This window comes from Natrix helvetica (genome assembly GCF_964273705.1).
Source record: "Natrix helvetica genome assembly, chromosome: 2".
Taxonomy (NCBI): Eukaryota; Metazoa; Chordata; class Lepidosauria; order Squamata; family Natricidae; genus Natrix; species Natrix helvetica.
In genome coordinates, this window is record NC_138552.1 from 287,398,559 (window position 1) to 287,424,162 (window position 25,604).

The window sequence follows — 25,604 nt, forward strand, 5'->3', positions numbered from 1 at the left end:
GAGTTTCACCATCTTCCCTCCCATCGGAATTCCTGTCCTGCAAAGGTTTTGCGTGCAGACGATGAGCTATTCCGAGCTCCTGGTTTTCTAAGCATATTCCACAGCTTGAGGTGGTTGACACAATCTGTGACCTTTCTATAATTGATGAAGCACATATTGACCTATTTTTGTCCCTCTTCTCCCACTTTCTCAGTTGTGCCTCTTGTTCCTTACCCTTTTGTAAGGCCAGTGTGAGCTTCTCTCATGCGCCTTTTTTCCATGTAGGGCTCCAGTCTGCCTTGAGTAAGGATCCTAAGCAGTCGGTAAATGTCTATGGCGATTCTCAAGTCATCCATGTCATAGTTATCCCAAAGGTGCCTTTTCAGGAGGCAACTGGACTTTCTTGGTTATTCTCTGGTGACGTTTCGCTTCTCGTCCCAGAAGCTCCTTTAGAGCGGAGGAAGCTTCTTGGATGAGAAGCGAAACTCCTTCAAAGAAAAACCAAGAAAATCCAGTTGCCTCTTGAAAAAAGTGCCTTTGGGATCCTAAGCAGTGTTTTGCTAGCACATGAAATTAAGACGATTGTGTGATGGTTTGTATCTATACACTGCTAAAACCCTCATTGTCGGAACCATTGACTGGGCAAAATAGTACAGGGCAACAACCTTTGAATTAAAGGTAAAGCGTCCCCTCGCACATATGTGCTAGTCGTTCCTGACTCTAGGGGGCGGTGATCATCTCTGTTTGTAAGCCAAAGAGCCAGCGCTGTCCGAAGACGTCTCTGTGGTCATGTGGCCAGCATGACTAAACGCCAAAGGTGCATGGAACGCTGTTACCTTCCCACCAAAGTGGTCCCTATTTTTCTATTTGCATTTTTTACGTGCTTTCTAACTGCTAGGTTGGCAGACGTTGGGACAAGTCACGGGAGCTCACTCCGTTACACGGCGCTAGGGATTCGAACTGCCGACCTTTCTGATCGACAAGCTCAGCGTTTTAGCCCCTGAGCCACCGCGTCCCTTTGAACTAAGGTTAGCTCTGGGCTAACTTACAAAATGCATCCAAAAACTGGGACCCAGACTCCCATAGAATTTGAAATTTGACAAATTTTAAAAAATCTTTTATGACACAATAGTCATCACAAAACAGTTTATAACAGGAATGTCAAGCCTGCACCGTCACAGCAGCATCACGTGATGTATTGGGTCCCCCCCTTTGCTAAACCGGGTAGGGGTGGGGCCAGGAAACAACACATTCGGCCCGTGGGCCATGAATTTGACACCCCTGGTTTATGACATAACAGAGCCAGTTTGGCCTGGTGTTAAGGCAGGGATCTCGAACTCGCAGCCAGCGGGCTGGATGCGTCATGTGCTTCCCACGCCCGTGCCCCATTTAGCGAAGGGCGGAAAAAGTCACAATACGTCACGTGACGATGCTGTGACAAGGCGAGTTTGACTCCCCTCTGTTAAGGCATCAGCCTAGAAAGTAGGAGGCTACGAGTTCATGTTCTGCCTTAGCCATGAAATCCCGCTGGGTGACTTTGGGCCGATCATTCTCTCTCAGGCCAACTCACCTCACAGGATTATGGTTGTTGTGGGGAGAACAGAAGGAGGAAGGACTATGTTTGCCTTCTTGAGGGATTTGTAAAAATAAAAGCAGGATAAAGGCAGTAACAATGAAGACAAGACCTGGATCCGTGTTGGCTAACCTTTTTATTAGGGCGCCCACATGTGCCCACACCAATTCAATCCTCCCCGCCCACCTGCGCATTTGCGTGTGGACACCCCCCTCCCGCGCATGCATGTATGACCCCTCCCCAGGTTCCGGAGGCTTTCCTGAAGCCTGGGGAGGGCAAAAACGGCCTCCCCCAAAAGCCGGAAACAGATAGTTTCTGGCTTCCGGAGAGCCTCCAGGAGGCCGGGGGAGGCTCTTTCCGCCCTCCCCAGGCTTCAGGAAAGCCTCCGGAGGCTCGGGAGCATGAAAATGGCCTCCCCTGGACTCCCTCCAGAACCCCGAAACAGATTGTTTCCAAACTTCCGGGTGCCCGTTGGGGCCGTTTTTTGCCCTCCCCAGCATCTGGAGGTTTTCATGAAGCCTGGGGAGAGCGAAAATGGCCTTCCCTAGCCCTCCAAAAGGCTGCAAATCAGCTGGCCGGCATGCAGGCCAGCAAATATGGCTCCGCGTGCCATAGGTTCGCCATCCCGGACTTAGATTGTTGGGAGCAATATGCTGACTCTTAGAACCCTTACTGATTCTTCTTCTCTTGTTTGCCATGTTTTTGTGGATATTCCATTCCTGCAGCCTTCCAGTTTGGTAATGACTGCAGTGGCGATTTAACTCCGATCTTCTAGTACTAGAGATTCTTGTAAGTAAGGAGTATCTTCTAAAGCAGTGTTTCTCAACCATGGCAACTTTAGGATTCTGGACTTCAACAGTTGCCTCGTAGGGGTCAAAAACACCTTTGGCAAAGACACTCATCAGTCACTTCTTAAAGAACTTTTGTAAGTCGAGGACTTGCCTGTAGTTAGAGAGGAGTTGGCCAAATAATCCTAGAACTATAGCTAGACTTGGAATCCAAAACAATTCTGAGGAGGAGACAGTGGCAAACCACTTTTGTCTCGATGCCGAGCAACTACATGGGTGTGTCTGGTAGGAGTGGAGTTTAACTGGAGGGCATTTACTTATGCCAGCTTGTTTTATTTATTTTAAACCTGGCCAATGTAGCCGCTGGCATCGTATTCCTACTCCGTGAATTATGACAAGAAGACTCATCCCGGCAAAAAAAAAAAGAGTTTTCTGAAAAGTTGGTAGAAGGACTGATTTTAACTGGCAGTTGTCCAAAGAATGGCAAGGGGATTTTTAAAGATCTTTTTCTAAATCCACTTGTATTATTTTATAAATAATTCAAGGTGGGAAACATAATATTTCTTCCTCCTCCTATTTCCCCTACAGCAGCTAACCTTTTTGCTGTTGGGTGCCAAAAATGCAAGCACACATGCGCGACAGCATGCGCGGCGGCACCCATAATGCAAAGTGCCCCCCCCACGCATTCATGCACAACTCCCCCCCACACTCACTGCACTTCTCGCCTCCAAGCTGAGGTTGGTATTTCGCTCCCCGGGGGCCAGGGGAGGCCGCTTTCACCCTCCAGAGGCTCCAAGATAGCCTCTGGAATCGGGGGAGGGCAAAAAACGGGCCCCATAGGCCTACCGGAAGTTCGGAAATGATCTCTTTCCGGCTTCCAGAGGGCGGCCAGGGGAGGCCGTTTTTGCCCTCCCCAGGCTCCGGAGGCTTTCCTGAAGCCGGGGGAGGGCAAAAACGTCATCAACCAGCCCTCTGGAAGGCCAAAGATCAGCTGTTCAGCACACACATGTCCCCTGGAGCTGACAGCTGGCGTGCTGGCAGATATGGCCCTGCGTGCCACCTGTGGCACGTGAGCCATAGGTTCGCCATCACGGCCCTATATCAACAACCCTATGAGGTAAATTGGGCTGAGAGACAGGGACTGGTCCAAAGTCAGCCAAACTGGCTTCCATGTTTAAAGCAGGACTAGAACTCACTGTTTTCTGGTGATTGACCCAAAGTCACCCAAAGTAGCTTTCAAATCTAGGGTGGAACTTGAGTTCAGTCTCTTGGTTTCTAGCCAGGTGCCTTAATCACTAGACCAAACTGTTGCTTAGTTATGGTATATCCCTCATTAAGAACCTGTGGTATCACAGAACAGAACAATAAAATAGAATAGAGCCGGCAGGGACCTCGGAGGTCTTCTAGTCCAGCCCCCTGCTCTGGCAGAACACTCCATACCATTTCAGACAAGTGCCTGCCTTGAGTTTGACACCCCTGAACGAAAGGTTTTACTGTTATTTAGCTTTGTAAATTGCTGCAAGCCAGCTTTATTTATTTATTAAATTTGTTGGAGTGCCCAACTCAAGTGCGTAACTCTCGGTGGCTAATAGATTAAAATACAAACCATGCTACAGCTCATGTAATCTTTGGGTTACGACTGTAATTGTTGTTGGTTGTGAAGTCGTGTCCGACCCATTGCGACCCCATGGACAACGTTCCTCCAGGCCTTCCTGTCCTCTACCTTCCTCTGGAGTCCATTTAAGCTCGCACCTACTGCTTTGGTGACTCCATCCAGCCACCTCATTCTCTGTCGTCCTCTTCTTCTTTTGCCCTCCATCTTTCCCAGCATTAGACTCTTCTCCAGTGAATCCTTCCTTCTCATTAGGTGGCCAAAGTATTTGAGTTTCATCTTCAGGATCTGGCCTTCTAAAGAGCAGTCAGGGTTGATCTCCTCTAGGACTGACCAGTTGGATCTCCTTGCGGTCTGAGGGACTCGCAGGAGTCTTCTCCAGCACCAGAGTTCAAAGGCCTCCATTCTTTGGCCCTCAGCCTTTCTTATGGTCCAACTTTCACAGCCACCCATTGCAACTGGGAAAACCAGAGCCTTGACTATAAAAAACATAAATTGCGCTCATGTGACTGTGGGTCACTGCAAATGGCTATAAATCATAGATCAGTTGCCAGGTGTCCAAAATGTCGTCCTGTGACCAGGTGGGCAGTCATCAGATCTTTGACCATAGTACCTTTTTGGGATTCTGTCATAATTTTGGTGGCTAAGCAACTGGGTACAAGTCGAGGACTACATGTATAAATAATAAAAAATAGCAGCCAGGCAACAATACAGTGCAAATGTTGACTACCAATGCTACCCAAAAAGCTTCAAGATATTAATTTGAAAAATAAATAAGCTTTTGTAATTCCAGGGTTGCTATGCTTGGTCCTTTCTGATCTATGGAAGGAGAGACCTACAAATGTGTCCCTCCATTTATTGTTATTTCTTTCCTTTTTCTTTTCCCTGTAGCACTTAGTAGGACGCCTGATAGGCAAACAAGGGAGATACGTGAGTTTCCTGAAGCAGGTCTCCGGTGCCAAAATCTACATTTCCACTCTACCTTACACCCAAGACTTCCAGATCTGCCATATAGAAGGTGAGTGGAAGCTGCTGGAGGGCTGCTGTATGTTGAATGGACAGTTTAAAATATGGCACATTTGATTTTGATTGACCGAATCTGGGAATTCTCCACCCCTGTGGTGTTTCCTTCTACATTGATTGGAGAAGGAACGACACTCACATTAAGACTTTGTGGAAGAGTGGGGCAGTGGTTAGAATGCAGTATGGCAGGCAAACTCTGACCACAGCCTGGAGTTCGATCCTGACTGGCTCAAGGTTGACTCACAGCCTTCCATCCTTCCAAGGTCGGTAAAATGAGAACCCAGATGGTCGGGAGCAATATGCTGACATTAGAAAACTGCCTAGATCTGTGATGGCAAACCCTTGGCATGCAGAGCCCTCTCTATGGGCATACAAGCCATCACGCACGCACCTCCCACCGGCCAGCTGATTTTCGTGTCTCTGCCGTGCATGCGCAGGGGGCAGGGCGCATCCAGGAGACAAGTGCACATGCATGGGGGGCGTAGGGGGGGATCTCATGCGCATGCACATGGGGTCTGGTGCACGCATGCATGGGGGGACGCATGCTGGGGTGCACATGCACGCTTTTGGCACACAGCGACGAAAAGGTTAGCCATCAATGGCCTAGATAGTGTTGTAAAGCACTATGGAGTTATATATAAGTCTAAGTGTTATTGCTAAGAATGGCCCAGATCTGTGCTTCTTGACCTCAGCAACTTTATGATGGGTGGACTTCAAGTCCCAGAATTCCCCAGCCAGCCATACTGGTTTTGAGGAATTCTGGGAGTTGAAGTCCACCCATCTTAAAATTGTTGAGGTTGAGAAACACGAGGTCCAGATGGAAAACCATTGGGCCCACAACCATAGAGCGTACCTCCAGAGCGGCCACTGTCGGAAGACTCGGCAGCCTACTTCCATGGTTTGGAAGCCGCTGAAAAAGGCATGCTGGGATGGCGGCGGTGGCTGGCCGCAGCAGTGGTGCCCTGGCTCTTCAGAGAGAGCTGGGCCAAGGCATTGGGAGGCGCGCGAGCGGGGAGCGGAACAGCCGCTCGCGCAACCCCCTTTCCAGCCGTGCAGAGTGCCATTCACTTGCATTCCAAAGGCGGCAAGCTGCAGGACCCGGGCGGTGGCGAACAGCACTCACACGGCTTGCCGATACACCTAGGTCAGTGAATGGCGCTGTGCCTGGCTGGAAAGGGGGTTTGCCGGCTGGCTGCTCGTGAGCGTGGTCACTTCATGGCTGCTATGTTGTGCTGCTGTGACAGTGCAACACAGCTGTTCGCCCCTGAGGCTGTGCCCAGCTCTCTGGGAGCCCTCTCGCAAGAGAGCAGCCGCCTGGCAACTCCAAAACAATAAGCCCTCCCTGATAATAAGACCCAAGCCATTTTTTGTAGGTCAAAAGAAAATAAGACCCTGTCTTATTTTCAGGAAAACACCATAGATATTGGCCTGGCTGCTCCTTTACAGGATGCAAAGCAAAAACATTCCCCTCTTGCTTAAATGAGGAATCGCTTATCTTTTGTGAGGTAGGCTATCTTGATTCTTCCTTTGTGCCGAAACATTTTCTGAGATCTGTATTTTTTTCCCACCCCTCTCCTTCCTTGCAGGCTCTCAGCAAAACGTTGACAAAGCACTGACCCTGATTGGAAAGAAGTTCAAGGATTTGAGTCTCACCAACATCTATGCTCCCCCACCGCCACCGTTGCCATTGCATTCCCTCCCCATGACCTCCTGGGTAAGCGCAAACTCAAGAAACTAGGTCCCGTCTTAATAGAACTGGAGAAAAGTGCAGGCTTTGGAAGGACTTTGATTCACTTATTGTTGGGTTGCACTTTATGGTCCCTTGCTTTCTTGCCACATCTTTCTAATGGCTGTTTCAAAGCATCTTAGCCTGGGGATACATTTTTCTTGGAGGTGGAAGCGTCTTCAGAATCCAGAGCTTTGGTCAAAGGTTGAAACAACAACAACCTCCAACTGGTTTGTACATGTGTGTAGAAACACGTTAGACACATGTACTAAAGGAGCTCGAGCATTTATTGCAACTCTGATTTCACGTGTCATGGGTCGACCTGCATCCTTGAGAGCTTCTGATCTTAAGGGTGCAATGCATTCGTGCAGATTTGGGAAGTTGTGCGCAGCAGAGGTTGGGAACTTGTAGTCCTAACAGCCACCCACAGCCTTTTTTTTCAGAAACACTCTGCCAGGGTGTAGACCCACAGCAGGAACAGACTGTTCTGTTGAAGTGGGAAGAAAGAGAGGGAATAAAACTATCACAGAGAAAGCAAGGGAGCTGTGAAGAAGAGAGAGAAAAGGGGGTACCAATAGAAGAGAACATTTGTAATTCAGAGTTGAACTGTGGAATCCTTGCTGCTCTCGTTGTTGCTGTTGTTTTTGTAGAGACCTCATTACCTAGCTAGGTAACATCATCAGTGTTGGTTGGAGGTTTGTTTCTGACCCCAGAGGGCAGGGCATGCCTCCGTACACATTCATACAGAAAGAATAGTTGTTCCTTAGCGGAGGTTTGCCACTGTACTGTATGCAAATTTCTGCCATTGGCATGCTTTCTGAAATGTTTGACATCCATATGTCTGTGATGGCGAACCTGTGGCACATGGAGCCATGTTGCCTGGCGCGCATGGAGTCGCCTGTTCATCTTCCAGGTTTTTGGCGCGCATGCACGTGCGATGATCAGGTGGCCTTTGTGTGTGCGGCAATCCCGGAAACTGAAAGAGCTGGTCTTCCGTTTTCCAGTGTGAGCATGCGTGCTGGCCAGCAGATCTTCACGTCCACGTGTGCACCAGTAACTGGAAGACTTAACTGGCCAGCGTGCATGCACACACTGGAAACCGGAAGTTCATTTTCCTGGGTGCAAATGACCCCTCAACAGCTGCTCTTCCGGGTTGCGGCCCAGACAAGCGCACACTCTCTGGTTCGCCATCACTGCCATATGTGGTACTAAGAGGATATTTGTAGCTTAGGGTTGAACTATAGAGTCCTTGGTGCTCTCTGAGCCTGGTGGTTTTCTTGCAGATGCTTCATAATCCAACTAGGTAACATCATCAGCATAGCAGGGATGATGTTGCCTACTTAGGTAGGGAAATTTTGGTCGCCACCATGTAAAAAAGATGTTGAGACTCTAGAAAGAGTGCAGAGAAGAGCAACAAAGATGATTAGGGGACTGGAGACTAAAACATATAAAGAACGGATACAAGAACTGGGTATGTCTAGTTTAATGACAAGAAGGACTAGGGGAGACATGATAACAGTGTTCCAATATCTCAGGGGTTGCCACAAAGAAGAGGGAGTCAAAACTATTCTCCAAAGCACCTGAGGGCAGAACAAGACGCAATGGGTGGAAACTAATCAAGGAGAGAAGCAACTTAGAACTAAGGAGAAATTTCCTGACAGTGAGAACAATTAATCAGTGGAACAGAAGTTGCCTCCAGAAGTTGTGAATGCCCCAACACTGGAAGTCTTTAAGAAGATGTTGGATAGCCATTTGTCTGAAACGGTATAGGGTTTCCTGCCTAGGCAGGGGGTTGGACTAGAAGACCTCCAAGGTCCCTTCCAACTCTGCTATTGTATTATATTGTATTGTATTGTAAATGTCTGCAAGAAAACAAACTCGGAGAGCACCAAGGACTGAAGTCTACACATTTCCAAGTTGCTCATTTTGAGAAATATTAGATCTGTCAGACCTGCCACAACTGAAACCTCTAAATAGAAATGATCCTTAGCTGCATCGGTTGAGAAAGGTAATAGTCTTATTCGAAGCCAAGTATATTGCAATATTGCAAAGCCTAGAACTGAGAATCTCCTGCCAGCATCCCTAAGTTCAACTTTTCCCTCCCTTAACTATCTCTCATTGCCCGCATCCCACTCTAACCAATCAGAGGCAAGATGTTTTCGTAGCCATCACTCCAAGCGTAGTTTTGTATGGAGCTCCTTCCTTCTTCCAGCGGGGTGACCTTGAGGCAGCTTCTGGAGGAGATACAGCACTTACTTTCATTTCCCCAAGCATTCTCCCCCTTCATTCCCCCTCCCCACAATACATCCCAGTCTGTCACCACATAGCAGCGAAGCACAAGCGAGCAGAAGGCGGCAGCTGACAAGATCAGTGTATTTGGGAGATGGGCAACTTTTGTCTCCTCGAAGTGGTTTATACAATGTCCAATATCTCTTCCCCTTGAGCCAAGTTACCATGCTAACTTTGGGTGTTGTAGACTACGCGGTACAAAGCGTAGCAAGTTGCTTAACTCTGCTCTCATTTCCATACTGGGTTATATAATCTGTAGCTTGGAAATTAAATGCCATTACTTGTGCATGGAAATACTTCTCTCTTCATCCTTCTGTGGCAGCTCATGCTTCCTGATGGAGTTACAGTAGAAGTTATTGTGGTTAATCAAGTCAACGCCGGGCACTTATTTGTACAACAACACACGCATCCCACTTTCCACGTCCTTCGTAGCCTAGATCAGCAGATGTATCTCTGCTACTCCCAACCTGGGATTCCTACGATGCCAACCCCAGTGGAGGGTAAGTTCTTCTCCGATTTGGCTTCCATTCATCTTTGCGCCACAGATACAGTGTTGGTTTTATCACCAAAATGGAACCAGAAAAGAATCATTCTTCAGTCTTCTAGCTTTTTGATATCATAGAAGATCCAGTTTGATATCATAGAAGAGCCAGCTGGGTGACTTTGGGCCAATCACCAGGAGACTGTGAGTTCTAGTCCCGCCTTAGGAGGAAAGCCAGTGCTGTGACTTTGTGCCAATCACCAGGGGATTATGAATTCTAGTCCCGCCTTAGTTATGAAAGCCAGCTGGGTGACTTTGAGCCAATCACCAGGAGACTGTGAGTTCTAGTCCCGCCTTAGTTATGAAAGCCAGCTGGGTGACTTTGAGCCAATCACCAGGAGACTGTGAGTTCTAGTCCCGCCTTAGTTATGAAAGCCAGCTGGGTGACTTTGGGCCAATCACCAGGAGACTGTGAGTTCTAGTCCCGCCTTAGGAGGAAAGCCAGCTGGGTGACTTTGGGCCAATCACCAGGAGACTGTGAGTTCTAGTTCCGCCTTAGGAGGAAAGCCAGTTCTGTGACTTTGTGCCAATCACCAGGGGATTATGAGTTCTAGTCCCGCCTTAGTTATGAAAGCCAGCTGGGTGACTTTGAGCCAATCACCAGGAGACTGTGAGTTCTAGTCCCGCCTTAGGAGGAAAGCCAGCTGGGTGACTTTGGGCCAATCACCAGGAGACTGTGAGTTCTAGTCAGTGCAGTGAGTTGCTGCTTGAAACTGAGCATCGTTCTTCCAGTATTGGTGCAGAGGGGAAAAACCTGAGAAGCTGTAGGGTGGTGTAAGTAGTACCGTTAAAAAGAAATACTCACTGTTTCTGCAGTTAAGCCATTTTAAGACAACAGTGAAAACTGGTGAAGATGTTCATTATTACCGAAATACTGCTAATTTGGAGAGTAAGTCACCTGTGGTGATTTTTATATTTTTATAGGCAGTCCTTGGCTTATCGCAATTGGATCCAAAATTTTGGTTATAAGTCGAGGCATCCACACGAATGGATCCAATTTTATTACCCTTTTTAGCGTGGTAGTTAAGTGAATCGCGTTGTAATATGTCTAAATCCATTCTCCCAAATGGATATTTTTATTATCAGACACCGGAAGCTAGCAAAAAAAAGTGTCACAAATCATTGGGACACTGAAACCAGTCATAGATGTTATTCGTTCATTTTATTCATTTCTTCCTAGGGTTTATATCCCCACCAGTTCCGGCAAACCTGTTTAACTATCCTAGTTACGTAAATAAGATTACAGGTAGTCCGTAACGTGCAACAGTTTATTTAGCGACTGTTCAAAGTTATAATAGCACTGGAAAAAAATGATTTATGACCATTTTTCACACTTATGACCGTTACTATGGCCATGTGATTTACATTTGGATGCTTGGCAACTGGTTCTTATTTGTAATGGTTGCAGTGTCCTTGAAGTCATGTTGATAATCTTTTGTGACCTGCTGACAAGCAAAATCATATGGTCAAATTTTTCAACCTTCAAATTCCAAACATTAGGGCTGCTCAGAAGTTGCCCCATGCCTTGAGGATTGTAAAGATGTTTTGATTACTTTAATATAATATACATGTGCTTGGTAAGTAACTACATAAATATAGCAATAGCACCTAGACTTATATACCGCTTCATAGTGCTTTCCAGCCCTCTCTAAGCGGTTTACAGAGTCAGCCTCTTGCCCTCAACAATCTGGTCCTCATTTTACCCACCTTGGAAGGATGGAAGGCTGAGTCAACCTTGAGCCTGGTGAGATTCGATCTGCCAAACTGCAAGCGGAAGCCATTTTCGCTAGCAGAGCAGGCAGCTGGTGATCAGCAGAAGTAGCCTGCAGTACTGCACTCTAACCCCTGCGCCACCGCGGCTCATAATTTTTATCATAACAATATCATAACTTTTTAACATTTTGTTTGTTTCATTTTCCTGGGGAAGCCAAATTCACTTAACAGCCATGTTACTAATTTAATAACTGTGGTGATTCACTTAACAAGTGTGGCAAGAAAGGTTGTAAAATGGGGCAAAACTCACTTAACAAATTTCTCACTTAGCAACATAACTTTTGGGCTCAATTGTGGTCGTACATCGAGGACTCCCTATATAAAGTACAGACTACATCAATCACACAGGAAGCAATTATTTAATTTCCCAGTGATGGTGGCAACAGCTCACAACATTCCTACCCACAAGTCCCCAGTTTCTTTGATACATGTCCTTGGGGTAATCGTATCCATAACTTGCCTAAGGGCCTCATTGAACAAATGATCCTAATTGGCATGTAGTCCATAGGCATTGGCATCCATTTGATGAAATGTTGACCACATCTCTTCAGGTTCCACTTGGGGCAGAGAATGTCTCGTCACCTGCAAGGTTGGATTATTTCTGAAAAAAAGAAAGGAACACTTTTATGGAGTGGTTACAGGTAGTCCTTGAATTATGACTTAGGAACTTTTAGGTCACTTAATAACCTTTCAAAGTTCCAATGGTCCCCTGCAAAATGGTACTTGCAACTTGCTTTTAAAGTTTTATCTGCTCCCCCATGGACCTGGGACTGGATTTTGGCTACTTGGCAGTTGAGCCAAATTTATGGCCATTTGTACTGTCCTGCCATCATGGGATTGCAATTTACACTGTTCTGGTCCAAAATTATCATTTGCTTCAGATTTCCACCCAATACGCCCCATAGCAAGCAATGGGTTTTGTTTAATGACCAGATAATGATAATTCTAATGATTTGTTGGACGGCCACTGCAAAAAAAGGTTGTAAAATTGAGTGGGTCACAGGATGACTCACTTTGTGACCATCATGACTTAAAATCATAATGGGCATGCTCCACTACGGTTGTAAGTCAAGAACTACCTGTAACTTGAAAGACTGTTAGCAAAGGAAGGACTTAAGGCAGACCCCATTCTTCTACAGCAGAGATGGGGAACGATGGCCCCTTTATGACTGGTGGACTTCAACTCCCAGAATTCCTGGCTGGCTGAGGAATTCTGGGAGTTGAAGTCCACAAGGGATAAAAGGGCCAACATTCCTTATCTCTGTTCTACAGCAAACACACACACACCACTTTTTCTTTATTTTCTAAAAAGCTGTTGCATTGCATCATGAATTGTTCCCAATGTTTCTGCCTTGCAGTTGGCGTTGTCTGTGCTGCGCCGGGTGTGGAAGGCGCGTGGTGGCGGGCACAAGTGATTAGCTACTTCAAAGATGTCAACGAAGTGGAAATCAGATATGTGGATTATGGTGGATACGAACGAGTCAAGATTGACACGCTTAGACAAATCAGGTGAGTGAGGTGACCAGGAGTTCCTTTCCAAGTGGCTATCATCCTGAATTCTATGAATGTTGAAATAGATGGACCTTGAAGACTCTTTCCAGAGTCTCCTCTTGCAACTAAGGCATGGCTTGTTGTGGTCCGCCTACGGAGCTGGCAGCAGAGTCGGACAGTGAGGAGGTTGGGGAGGAACATGGGCCAGTCCTGGAGTCTGGGAACGGCTCTGATGAGGGCTCTGCGTCGGAGGCAGAGAGGGGTCCAGGGCCATCTGAGAGTTACATGATGCCTCCAAAGCCTCCAGAATTGGACAGCAGCAAGGCAGAGGAACAGGGGGAGCCTGTTCCCAGTGCGCGCATGCGCAGAGCTGCTAAGAGGCAAGAACAGTTAAGGCAGAAGGGATGACTCAGGAGTAAGGCTTGGAGGTTTGGCCCCTCCCATAGGACATAAAGGAGGAGCAAAGGCACATGAGCCTTTGCAGGAAGCAATTTGGTTCATGCTGGTCAGTTCACCTTCTGAAGCTCCATTTTGACTCTTCGCTCCGTGTGGCCTTGCCAAGCTAATTGCCAATTAACTCTTTGGAGGCGTTTCAAGGAAGATAAAAGTGAGTGCTTATCAGCCGTATCACAAAAGACTTTGGCAGTCTACTGTCCGACTCTTTACAAACTATTTGTGACTCATTACGAGCTGTGAATGAATATAATTCATAGCCTTTGAAATCAAAAGAGGATTTTGGGGACTAAGTGTCTGCTTTTTACTGTATTAGGAAGCCCAGGTCAGGACAGGGTTATCTAACATTGGCCACTTTAAGACCTGTAGACTTCCACTCCCAGAATTCTCCAGCCAGCATGGCTGGCTGGGGAATTCTGGGAGTTGAAGTCCACAGGTCTTAAAGTGGCCAATGTGGGACAAACCTGAACTATAGATGAACCTCAGTGGTCTGGAAGAATCAGCTGCAAAGGGTGGTTGTAACACAGTGTAGTGGTTAAAACATTGGCTTTCGTTGGGTGGGTAGCTTGGTTGAACCATCCCTACAATTATGTCATTGAAATTTGGAGGGTTCCCAATTGCCAGGCGTTTATAACTCCCAGCACCCTCTGCTCAAGGGATTGCCATTTGCAATGCTTCACAGCCGTGTCTCAACAAGCAGAGTCAATGGAGAAGCCAGCAATAAAATTGCCAGCCATGGTTACGTGATGTCTCTTCTTAATGACCATATTGCTTAGCAACATCATTGCTGCTCCCTATTCTGGTTGTTAAGTGAGGGATACCTGTATGTATTCTTACATATGTATGTATGAATGGTGTGCTATGTTTTTAAATTCTGTGACTTAAACTTGGACGGAAAAAATAAACAGCGAAATAAATAAACTCTAGCTTAGTCATGCTATACGGTGTAAGTTGATCTTGAAAACAGTTTGGCTGACTTTCAAAATTCTGTTATATTGCTGTATTAGAAATAAAGATCTTTTTTACAATACAAGAAATTCTTAAGTTGGACAGCCACACACAGGCACAAAGGGACACGGTGCTCAGTGTCTAAGACGCTGAGCTTGTCTACAGTTCGGCGGTTCGAATCCCTAGCGCCACGTAACGGAGTGAGCTCTTGTTACTTGTCCCACTTTCTGCCAACCTAGCAGTTCGAAAGCATGTAAAAATGCAAGTAGGAAAATAGGGACCACCTTGGTGGGAAGGTAGCAGCATTCCATGTGCCTTCGGTGTTTTTTTTTTTTTTTAGTAAGCATTTTTATTCTTAAAATTTTAAATAAGTTTTACAATTATTACCTCCCTTACCCTTCCCTCTTCCCCCATCCCTACCCCTCTTCCCTCCCTTTCTCCCCCCGACCTCCCAGAGCAAAATACAGGGTATAAACATTTAACAACCATACGCTAACATAAGCTAACTAATTTTAACATGTTACTATTCTTGTGCTTTAATTCCCCCTTTATTAAACTAGCTTTGAATAAATTGTAGCATTCCTTATGCCTCCATTCATAAGCTAACTGAAATTTTTTAGTCCGGTATTTGTTTTGAATATAGTCAATCCATCTTCTCCAGTCCAGCTTGTACTTCTCATCTGAGTGGTCCTACAGATACGCTGAAATTTTGGCCATCTCTGCTAAGTTTACTACTTTTAACGTCCATTCTTGGATAGTGGGCAACTCTTCCTTCTTCCAATATTGCGCCACCAACAATCTTGCTGCCGTCGTTAGGTTCAAAATCAAATTAGTCTCTATAACAGTAGAATCTGAAACTATACCTAACAAAAACAACTGGGGTGTGAACTTCATCCTCTTTTTCAAGATATTTTGAATAACCCACCATATTTTTATCCAAAATGCTTTACCTTTTTTACAAGTCCACCAAATATGGTAATACGTGGCACCAACACAGTCACATCTCCAACATTTAGATTGTAGATTCGGATACATACGGGCTAGCCTTTTTGGATCTAAATGCCATCTGTACAGGATCGGTGTTTATTCATGCCGGCCACATGACTGTGGAGATGTCTTCGGACAGCACTGGCTCTTCGGCTTTGAAACGGAGATGAGCACCGCCCCCTAGAGTTGGGAACGACTAGCACATACGTGCGAGGGAAACCTTTACTTTTACCTTACACACACACAGAGCCAACAATAAGTAGTCAGGGGACCGTGTGTAAGGCCGCATTGAACCAAAAGCTGGTCACAGATTATGCTGGTTTTACTTAACAATCACATGGTTTGCTTACCAACCACATGATCCCCTTAATGACCGCAATGACTCACTTAACAACCACTGTGAAAACAGTTGTAAAGTTGAGTCAGGTCACGTGATGGTTTGCTTAACGACTGCAATGGGGAGCAAAGTTCTGGGCTCAATTGAGTTTCCAAATGGAGGACTACTGGCAGAAATAACATTGACTCCTGGGATAGTCCAATTGGGCTTTGAGGGGTCAGTATTAATCATTTGGGGGGACTCTGATCTAAGCCCAGTATCTTGCTGCCAAAAATATTCTCATTTTCCCCCCCAAAAGAGCTATAAAAGGAGGGTTTGGGTCTCAGATTGTAAACCTAGACAATTTCTATGTTCTCGAGTCCCTTTGGGGAGAGGGGGCGGTATAAAAATCTAAATAAAAGTAAAGTAAAGTAAAGTTTTAATTCATTTCCTTATTGTCTCCTTTTTTTCCTTTGAAGGTCTGACTTTGTAACCCTGCCGTTCCAAGGAGCTGAGGTTCTTTTGGACAACGTGGTGCCACTTCCAGGTAGTAACCCCCAGAAACCTAAATGTTTCTATCTTTGTGGTTTTATTACAGGTAGTCCTCGACTTATGACCACAGTTGGGACCAACATTTCTGTTGCTAAGCAAGAGAGTTGTGAAGTGTTATGACCTTTCTTGCCAGAGCTGTTAAACATGAATCACTACACTTATTAAGATAGTTGTCAACGCAAGTGTTGTCATGGGGACAGAATGGGTGGGCAGGGGAATGCATTCCATGCATACTGTCAGCTGGAGTCAGATTTCAGATTACTGCAGCCGGTTTGGGAGGGGTGCATCTTATGGGAGGGGTGCATCTTATGCTGGAGATGTTGGATAGCCATTTGTCTGAAACGGTATAGGGCAGTGATGGCGAACCTATGGCACGCGTGCCACAGGTGGCAGGTGGAGCCATTTGTCAGGGCACGCGAGGCGCTGCCTGTCAGCTGGCCAGCACACATGCGAGCACTGGCCAGCTGAGTTCACCCTTTTTAAAAGCCATTTTCGACCTCCCCAGGCTCCAGAGGCTTTATAGGAGCCTGGGGAGGGGGAAAAGAGCCTCCCCCCCACCCCGAGGCTCTCATGAGCTTCCCTGAAGCCTCCGGTGTACAAAAACCCGGCTCTACGGGCAAACCAGACATTCGGGAACGGACTTCCTGTTTGCTCGGAGGGTTGTTTTGACTGCTCCGGAGGCTTCAGGGAAGCCTCCTGAAGGTCCCTAAAGCCTTCGGAGCGCTTAAAACAACCCTCCGAGCAAACCGGAAGCGACTTCCGGTTTGCTCGGAGGGTCATTTTGACTGCTCCGGAGGCTTCAGGGAAGCCTCCTAAAGGTCCCTGAAGCCTCCAGAGGGCTTCCAGGGGGGCGGGGGAGGCTGTTTTCACCCTCCCCAGGCTTCTATAAAGCCTCTGGAGCCTGGGGAGGGCGAAAAAAGCATGCAAAAATAGGGGGGGTCCGCGCCTGTAGTGCGCACATGCGCACTGGGTGGTCGCGCATTGCAGTATGGGTGCGGCATGCCTGCGCTCCCCCCACTTATGGCACGTGAGCCAAAAAAGGTTCGCCATCGCTGGTATAGGGTTTCCTGCCTAGGCAGGGGGTTGGACTAGAAGACCTCCAAGGTATTGTAATTTATTATAGGGTAATGTGATTTATGACACAGACTGAGGGGAGGGAAGGAACAGAGGTAAAGTTCAGAGATAAATCAAACAAAGCATAGGCTTGACTGCGAACAGATCTTGCCTAGTGGTGCTTCTAATAAATGACTGGTTTTGTATTGAAAACTTGACTCGATATTTATGAATCAATTAGGGCATTTTTAGGAAATCTGACAATAGTAACCCACTTGTTAAGTGAATCTCGTTTTCCCCATTGACATTGCCTGCCGGAAGGTTGCATAAGGTCATCATATGATGCAACCGTCATAAATACCTGCCAGTTGCCAAACATCAATATTTCGATCACATGATTGTGAGGGTCGCTAAATGAAAGGTTGTAAGTCGAGGACTGCCAGTACCTTGCTGAGAGGAGTCTATTGAATGTGATGGTAACTCATCAGTAACTTACATTGGGTGAGTTGGGCCGCCTTATGAAACTACTGTATTTTTCAGACTATAAGATGCACCTAGCTTTTGGGGAGGAAAAGAAGAAGAAAAAATAAATTAAAAAACATATGAAGAACGGTTGCAGGATGTCTATTTTGATGGAAAAAAGGAGTAGGGGTGGCATGATAGCAGTGTTCCAATATCTCAGGGGTTGCCACAAAGAAGAGGGAGTCAAACTATTCTCCAAGGCACCTGAGGGTAGAACAAGAAGCAGTGGGTGGACTAGAAGACCTCCAAGGTCCCTTCCAACTCTACTATTGTATTATTGCATTATTTATCAACTAGTTTAATAAAGCTGCCCAACTCAATTAGTGTGGCCGTCATACCAAAAGTAGACCCAAATAATAAACAAAAAACCCCACATAAGATTAATTCAGACATAATATATCAATACAGGTAGTCTTACAACCAGTTACTAGCTGCTCTTTAGAGTTACGATGGATGGGGGGGGGGTATTTATGAACTGGATTTGAAGATACAACAGTTGTCGTCCTCCAAGTGATCACAAGACTGCACTTTGGTGTTTAGCAACCGCATTTAGGGCAGTCACATCACCTCATTTTGCAATGTTTTTGTTGAAAACTGGCATTTCCAGGTTTTAGCAAAACCAGACCTCTAGCAAACCATTGATTTGCTTAATGACTACTGTAAAAAAAAATCCTGTTGGTCATGTTAACTGAGTGCTTTACGACCAATAATGGGCTGTGGTGGGTTGCAGGTGGTATGCCCCGGTACGGGTGTACCAGATCCTGCCCGGAGCATCGGATACTGTTCCCGTATGGTGCTCCGGAGGGCTCACCTGCCGCCCGTGCTCCTTACTGGTGCTTTATGCTGTTGGTGCTTACACGCATAGCGCATACGGCACCTGCGCAATGCTCTGCGGAGCAGCTGGAGCATTGCGGAGGCTTGCGGAAGCGTCATTTGACGATAGAACGCATGCACGCACCGCACGTGTGCATGTGGGTTACTCTGGGGCCGTTCCAACCATATGGTTGGAACGGAATCCGGAACCCACCACATAGGTTACGACTGTGATTGGCAAGAAGCTTCATTACGGTCATAACTCCAAGACCAGCAGTAGAGGACACAAAATTTAAAGCGGCAACCCAGCACCATAACCCAACAACTGGGAAGTGTCTCCATTCATCCAGCCAATCAATAAATTGCATTGGTGGACAATGATGGGAGGGGCTGAGTTCGGATTCTGCTGAGACTTAACCTCTAACTCGGGAACTTAATGTCAGGGTTCCAAGTAAGACCCCCAACGAAAGAAGACTCCGAGGCTTGAAGTTCCTCAAAGTTCCATTTTATTGGAGATGTCATATTGGCACATCTGGGAAAACCCAAATCTGAGAGTTCCGGGTTTTCCCCACCCAAAAGAAAGTTCAAGTCCCTGTCCAGCATCCATATCTCCATCACATGGCCCAAACAGGCCCTGTCCCAACTGAAGATGCCTCCCAGTCACACCACTCCATCTGCAGGGCAAGACGTCCTTGACTCTCTGAGAAAAGAATGTCATGTAGACTATATATCTCCCATACTCCATATAATCCCCCTCCCATTTTCCTACAGACTAAATGTTGCAGGCCTGAAGATCCAATGCCCAAGATGGCTTCCAGGCCTGACACTTACCATATATACCTGAAGATAAACTGAGAATTTTGGGTGCCAAAAGACACCCCCAAAATTGAGTTTGGCTTACCTACAAGTGTATTTGGTAACACTTTTTAAAAGTACCTGCATTTACTTGCACATAATCCCATCTGTGAATAAGGCAACCCTTGAGTTTTTAACCAAAATACTATGAAAATCCAATTATCCACCAGCAAGCCAATTGTGAAAAAGAAAACATGTGAAAATGTTGAGGTTCAGATCGGCTTACACACAAGTATATGCTATATTGTATTCTCTGTGTAACACATTTTCTGCTTTTTTCAGTGATTTTCATGCTTTGGGTAATTTTTTAAAGTTGTTTCATGTTCCTTCCTCCTTCCCATCTCTCCAACACCCCCCCCCCCCCCCATAAAAGGCACAAATAACCCAGTGGAAAGATTCAGGAGGGTTTTTGTATTGTTAATTTGGTTCTGGATTCAGGGACCACTTTGAGTAATTATTCTTTCTCTCCCCTCTTTTCTGTTAAAGATGATGATCAGTTTTCATCTGAAGCTGACACGGCTGTTAGTGAAATGACCAGGGGCACACCCTTACTTGCACAGGTAAGTGTAACATCTGGTGGGTTTGCTTATAGCGCCTTTGATTTGATTAAACCTGGGGAAAAGCATTTGTGGTGAGAAATCCTTTTTCTTCCCATTAATGAGGGAGGAGAAAGTGAATGTCAAATCGAGTAAGAAATGGTAATTTTGTAGACTCCAATTTTTTTGATTTCACAGTGATCAGAGTTTGGCTAATAAAGAATTATGTTCTATTCTATTCTATTTATGTTCCAACAACATTTGCCATAAAGCCTTCCCTTGGCTTTTCAAACTCAGTTTGAAGTTTGTAAAGTTTAGTCTACATCAGGGGTCTCCAACCTTGGCAACTTTAAGACTTGTGGACTTCAACTCCCAGGGTTCCTCTGCCAGCTTTGCGGAAGAAACTCTGAGGAACTCTGGGAGTTGAAGTCCACAAGTCTTAAAGTTGCCAAGATTGGAGACCCCTGATGTAGACTAAACTTTATAAACTTCAAACTGAGTCTAAGTGGTTAAGGCACCAGGCTAGAAAGTAGGAGAGGATGAGTTCTAGTCCCACTTTAGCCATGAAAGCTGGCGAGGTGACTTGGTCCAGTCCTCCTCTCTCTCTCTGAGCCCAACTCCCCACGCAGAGTCATTGTTGTGAGGAATATAGAAGAAAGGTGTGTTGGATTGCCGCCTTGAGATATTTGTAAAAATAATAAAGGCAGAATACAAATAAATAAATAAGTGATTATTCGCACACTACTATTTGGGCTATGGCAATGTGCTCTCTAGGGACGCGGCAGCTCAGTGGCTACGACACTGAGCTTATCGATCAGAAAGGTGGTTCGAATCCCTAGTGCCGCGTAACAGAGTGAACTCCCATTATTTGTCCCAGCTTCTGCCAACCTAGCATTTCGAAAGCACGTAAAAACGCAAGTAGAAAAATAGGAAGCACCTTTGGTGGGAAGGTAACAGCGTTCTGTACGCCTTTGGCATTTAATCATGCCGGCCACATGACCACGGAGACGTCTTCAGACAGCGCTGGCTCTTCGGCTTTGAAACGGAGATGAGCACCGTCCCCTAGAGTCAGGAACGACTAGAGCATATGTGCAAGGGGAACCTTTACCTTTAATGTGTTCTACCCTTGAAAAGTATTTGGAAGGCTCCAACTGGTACAAACTACCCAACTAGCCGTGTGGGCAATCTTGGGTGCCCAAAAGTGCATATAACACCTTTGCTGTATGAGCTGTGTTGGCTGCCAGTTTGATTCCGGCTTCAATTCAAGGTGTGGGGTTGTGACCTATAAATCCCTATATGACATGGTTACCTATGGACTATGAATCTTGGATCCATTACATCAACCCATCCCACCCAGTCAGTCAGGAAAAGTATGTTGTGGATCCTATCAGTTAAAAGAAATTTGACTGGCGGGGTTCAGGAAGTGAGCCTTCTCTGCTGTTACCCCCACTTTGTGGAACACTCACTCTCTCTAGAGGCGAGGGGGGGTTCCTACTCTTCTGGTCTTCCCAAAAGTAGTCAAAATGTGGCTCTGAAGCCTTGCTTGGGGTGCACCGAGGAGCATGCAGTCATGGGACTGGTTAGCACCCTGAAATCCCTCCTTTTCATCTTTCAATTACTTTTTAACATTCCTTGCCTCTTTAAAATTTTAAGTGCTGTTCTGCTTTTAGGATTCTACTGTGCACCACCCAGAGTCCCTCTGTGAGGGAGATGGGCGCTTCTTAAATACAATAAATAAATAAATTATAAATACAAATACAATAGCAGAGTTGGAAGGGACCTTGGAAGTCTTCTAGTCCAACCCCCTGCCTAGGCAGGAAACCCTACACAACTTCAGACAAATGGTTATCCAACATCTTCTTAAAGACTTCCAGTGTTGGGGCATTCACAACTCCTGGAGGCAAGCTGTTTTGTTCTGTCAGGAAATTTCTCCTCAGTTCTAAGTTGCTTCTCTCCTTGATTAGTTTCCACGCATTGCTTCTTGTTCTACCCTCAGGTGCCTTGGAGAATAGTTTGACTCCCTCTTCTTTGTGGCAACCCCTGAGATATTGGAACACTGCTATCATGCCACCCCTACTCCTTTTTTCCATCAAAATAGACATCCTGCAACCGTTCTTCATGTTTTAGCCTCCAGTCCCCTAATCATCTTTGTTGCTCTTCTCTGCACTCTTTCTAGAGTCTCCACATCTTTTTTACATCGTGGTGACCAAAACTGAAAGCAGTATTCCAAGTGTGGCCTTACCAAGGCATTATAAAGTGATGTTAACACTTCACGTGATCTTGATTCTATCCCTCTGTTGATGCAGCCTAGAACTGTGTTGGCTTTTTTGGCAGCTGCTGCACACGGCTGGCTCATATTTAAATGGTTGTCCAATAGGACTCCAAGATCCCTTTCACAGTTACTACTATTGAGCACGGTACCACCTATACTGTACCTGTGCATTTCGTTTTTCTTGCCTAAATGTAGAACCTTACTCTTTTCACCATTGAATTTCATTTTATTAGATAGTGCCCAATGTTCAAGTTTGTCAAGATCCTTCTGTATCTTAAGCCTGTCTTCTGGAGTGTTGGCTATTCCTGCCAGCTTGGTGTCATCTGCAAATTTGATGAGTTCCCCATTTATTCCCTCATCCAAATCATTGATGAAGATGTTGAAGAGTACTGGGCCTAAAACAGAGCCTTGGGGTACTCCACTGCATACTTCCCTCCATGTAGATGCAGTTCCATTGAGGACTACATGTTGAGTGCAGTTGGTCAGCCAGTTACGAATCCATCTGGTGGTGATGCTGTCTAACCCACATTCTTCTACTTTATCTAGTAGTAGGTTATGGTCTACCTTATCAAATGCTTTACTGAAGTCCAAGTAAACTATATCAACGGCATTCCTCTGGTCCACTAATTTTGTCACTTTGTCAAAGAATGCAATAAGATTAGTCTGGCATGATCTGTTTTTGACAAACCCATGTTGGCTTTTGGCTATTACTTTGTTTACTTCTAGGTGTTCGCTAATTTATTGCTTGATTATCTTTTCCAGACTCTTTCCTGGTATTGAGGTCAGGCTGAATACCATAAGCTAGGCAAAATTCTTGTCCAGAGCTCAGTGAAAGATTTTAGTGACTTTGTTAGTGACAATCTAGGAAGATTTTAGATCCATTGCAACCTGACTAACATAGTGGCTCAAGGAGACACCTGTAGGAGAAGAGCAGACAGAGCTGGGGGGAGGCGGAGTTAAATGCATCATCAGCTTAGAGTTGTTTGTATTCCCACAAGCACTCCTAGTCCAACCCCTCCTGAATCCCATTGACCCGTATCTTGTGCCGCAGTTGCGCAGGGGTTAGAGTGCAATACTGCAGGCTGCTTTTGCTGATCACCGGCTGCCAGCAGTTTGCAAATCGAATCTCACCCAGCTCAAGGTTGACTCAGCCTTTCATCCTTCCAAGTTGGGTAAACTGAGGACCCAGATTGTTGGGGGCCATAGGCTGACTCTGTAAACTACTTAGAGAGGGCTGTAAAGCACTGTAACGCGGTATATAAGTCTAAGTGCTATTGTGCCAATTTAGTTGGTCAAACTTTAGTTGACCAAATTCTTCTGTATGGGCTTGAATTAATCTTCCATGCTGCCACCTTACAAATGGCCCTGGTTCTTTGGGCCTGACAACAACCATTCACCGTTGGTAGGTGTTAACTGACTTCTCTATTTGCAGGTTACGAATTACGACAGTGCAACAGGCTTGCCTCTAATACAACTGTGGAGCATGATAGGAGATGAGGTATGTGGGTCAATTTTGGGAGAACAGGTCCATAATATGTCACGATGATCCCCGAATTAAATCTTCAGCGCACTCATTATGATGACCTGGGTGATTTTGAACGCAAAGCAGGACCAAACTAAAATGTGCATAAGTAGACGTCTTAGTAGGGGCTGTTCTTTGGGGATGTTGGATAGATATAGAAAGAGTAACAAGTAGACTTCGTACTTCAGAGAGGTGTTGGATCTCAGTCAAACGTCCCGCCTGCTCTGGGTTGGCCTTGTTCCAGTTATCCAGGAGTCAGGTGGACACCACCAAACTTTTTTCTGTAGTCTTCAGTCCAGCTTGTTAGATGGGCAGATGGTCTCCTCTTTAGTTTCGTCTCTTTGGGTGGACAGCAGCAGAGCCTGTAAGCCCATTCACAGGATATGCCAATCCTTCTTATCCCAAACAGTGTGGGAGAATGAAGCCAGCTTGGTTTCACTCCTCAGGATCCCAGCTGCTTTCAGGGAGCCTGACTGATACCTTTTTTGGAATTCTTTCTGATTATATTTTTGCAAAACATTCGAGAAAGGAAAGCATCCGGCCAGCCCAATTTAGGCGATTGGGGGTGGGGGAATCTTGTTCGTGCACACGCATACAGAAATCCATCTGCCCTGCACATCCAGGAATGATAGACCCCCATTTTGGGGTTTCTTCAAATTCCTCTTTATCCAAGAGCTAAAGCAGAGAAAAGCCACAAATTAAAGCTTTATCAGGAGGTACCAAGATAAGCCTTTCTGTTCATCCTCCAAATGGGGCCTGTTTGGCAGGAATTGAGTGGCAATTTCCAGATTTTTAGACTCTCCTGCAAAGGAGATTAGTATTTCCAGGTGAGAGTTTCTCTAGCGTTCGCTTAATGGACTTGTCATCAAAAGGCAGAAATCTTTATTTACAGTGAGATTATTTATTGAACTCAGAACTTCTCGTTTTTGAGTGTAATCAGCTGCTAAGCGTGTAGCGTGTTAAAGCTGCCTGCCGTGGAATTTTTATTGCAACAGAGAAATATAGCAATGTGTTTTTAAAAATGACCAATATTCTTTGGTGGAAGAGCACGTCAATTAAGCATAGGCAAAAAGGAAGGGGGATTTTTTTTAAATTTGAATTAGAGAGACTTGGTTTAAAATATAAACTTCACATTTTACGAACTGCGTGTATGCATAAGTAGTCCTCCCTTAACTCCGTAGACTGGAAACTCCATTGCTACACAACATGCTCATTAAACAAGACATTGTGTGACTGTGCTGAACTTGTGTCACTTTTCCCTGCGGTTATTAAGTGAATTATTGCAGTTGTTCAGTGAGTCAACCCATAACTGTGACTTGTGACTTCCTGCTGTCTTCCCCAGTGACTTTGCTTGTCAGAAGCCAGGTGTGTACAGATGACGATCACGTGATAATGAGACAGGTCAATGGCCATAAATGTATGGGGGCTTCAAAGCACCATGAATGGTGATCATGTGACGGGGGGGGATGCTGCACCAGCCATAAGTTCAAGGACCAGTCATAAGTCTTCTTGTTCAGTGCTGTCATAACGTTGAACAGTCACAAAGTGAGTAAGTGAGGGCTACCTGTACGGTCTTTCCACTTAAGATACCTACATGCAAACACATACCCCCAAATACCGCCTCATTTAAACTCTGAGCGGAATAGCTAGTCCTCAACTTAGAACAGTTCAGTTAGTGACTGTTCAAAGTTACAGCTGCCCTGAAAAACATGACTTATGGGGGCTTTTCACAAACAACCACTTTAGCCTCCCCATGGTCACATGATCAAAATTCAGCCGGTTGGCAACTGACTCACATTTATGACTGTTGCAGTATCCCGGGGTCCTGCGATCAATTTTTACGACCTTCTGACAAGCAAAGTCAGCGGGGAAGCCAGATTCACTTAACAACTGCAGGGATTCACTTAGCAACCGTGGCAAGGAAGGTCCTAAAACAGTCCTAAAAAGTCACTTAACAAACATCTCACCTAGCAACAGAAT

General features: G+C 45.8%; 1 protein-coding gene across 7 annotated transcripts in view; it reads left to right on the forward strand.

Annotated features, from left to right (window-relative positions):
* The window catches only part of AKAP1 (A-kinase anchoring protein 1), an 81,661-nt gene that overhangs the window by 49,439 nt on the left and 6,618 nt on the right, over window positions 1-25,604 (forward strand). For all 7 annotated transcript variants that reach the window (XM_081945326.1, XM_081945325.1, XM_081945328.1 and 4 more), the window contains exons 4-10: window positions 4,844-4,970; window positions 6,562-6,689; window positions 9,313-9,490; window positions 12,663-12,813; window positions 15,979-16,046; window positions 19,781-19,854; window positions 23,535-23,600. In XM_081945326.1, the coding sequence (XP_081801452.1) occupies window positions 4,844-4,970; window positions 6,562-6,689; window positions 9,313-9,490; window positions 12,663-12,813; window positions 15,979-16,046; window positions 19,781-19,854; window positions 23,535-23,600 (792 nt within the window). The remainder of the gene's footprint in view (window positions 1-4,843; window positions 4,971-6,561; window positions 6,690-9,312; window positions 9,491-12,662; window positions 12,814-15,978; window positions 16,047-19,780; window positions 19,855-23,534; window positions 23,601-25,604) is intronic.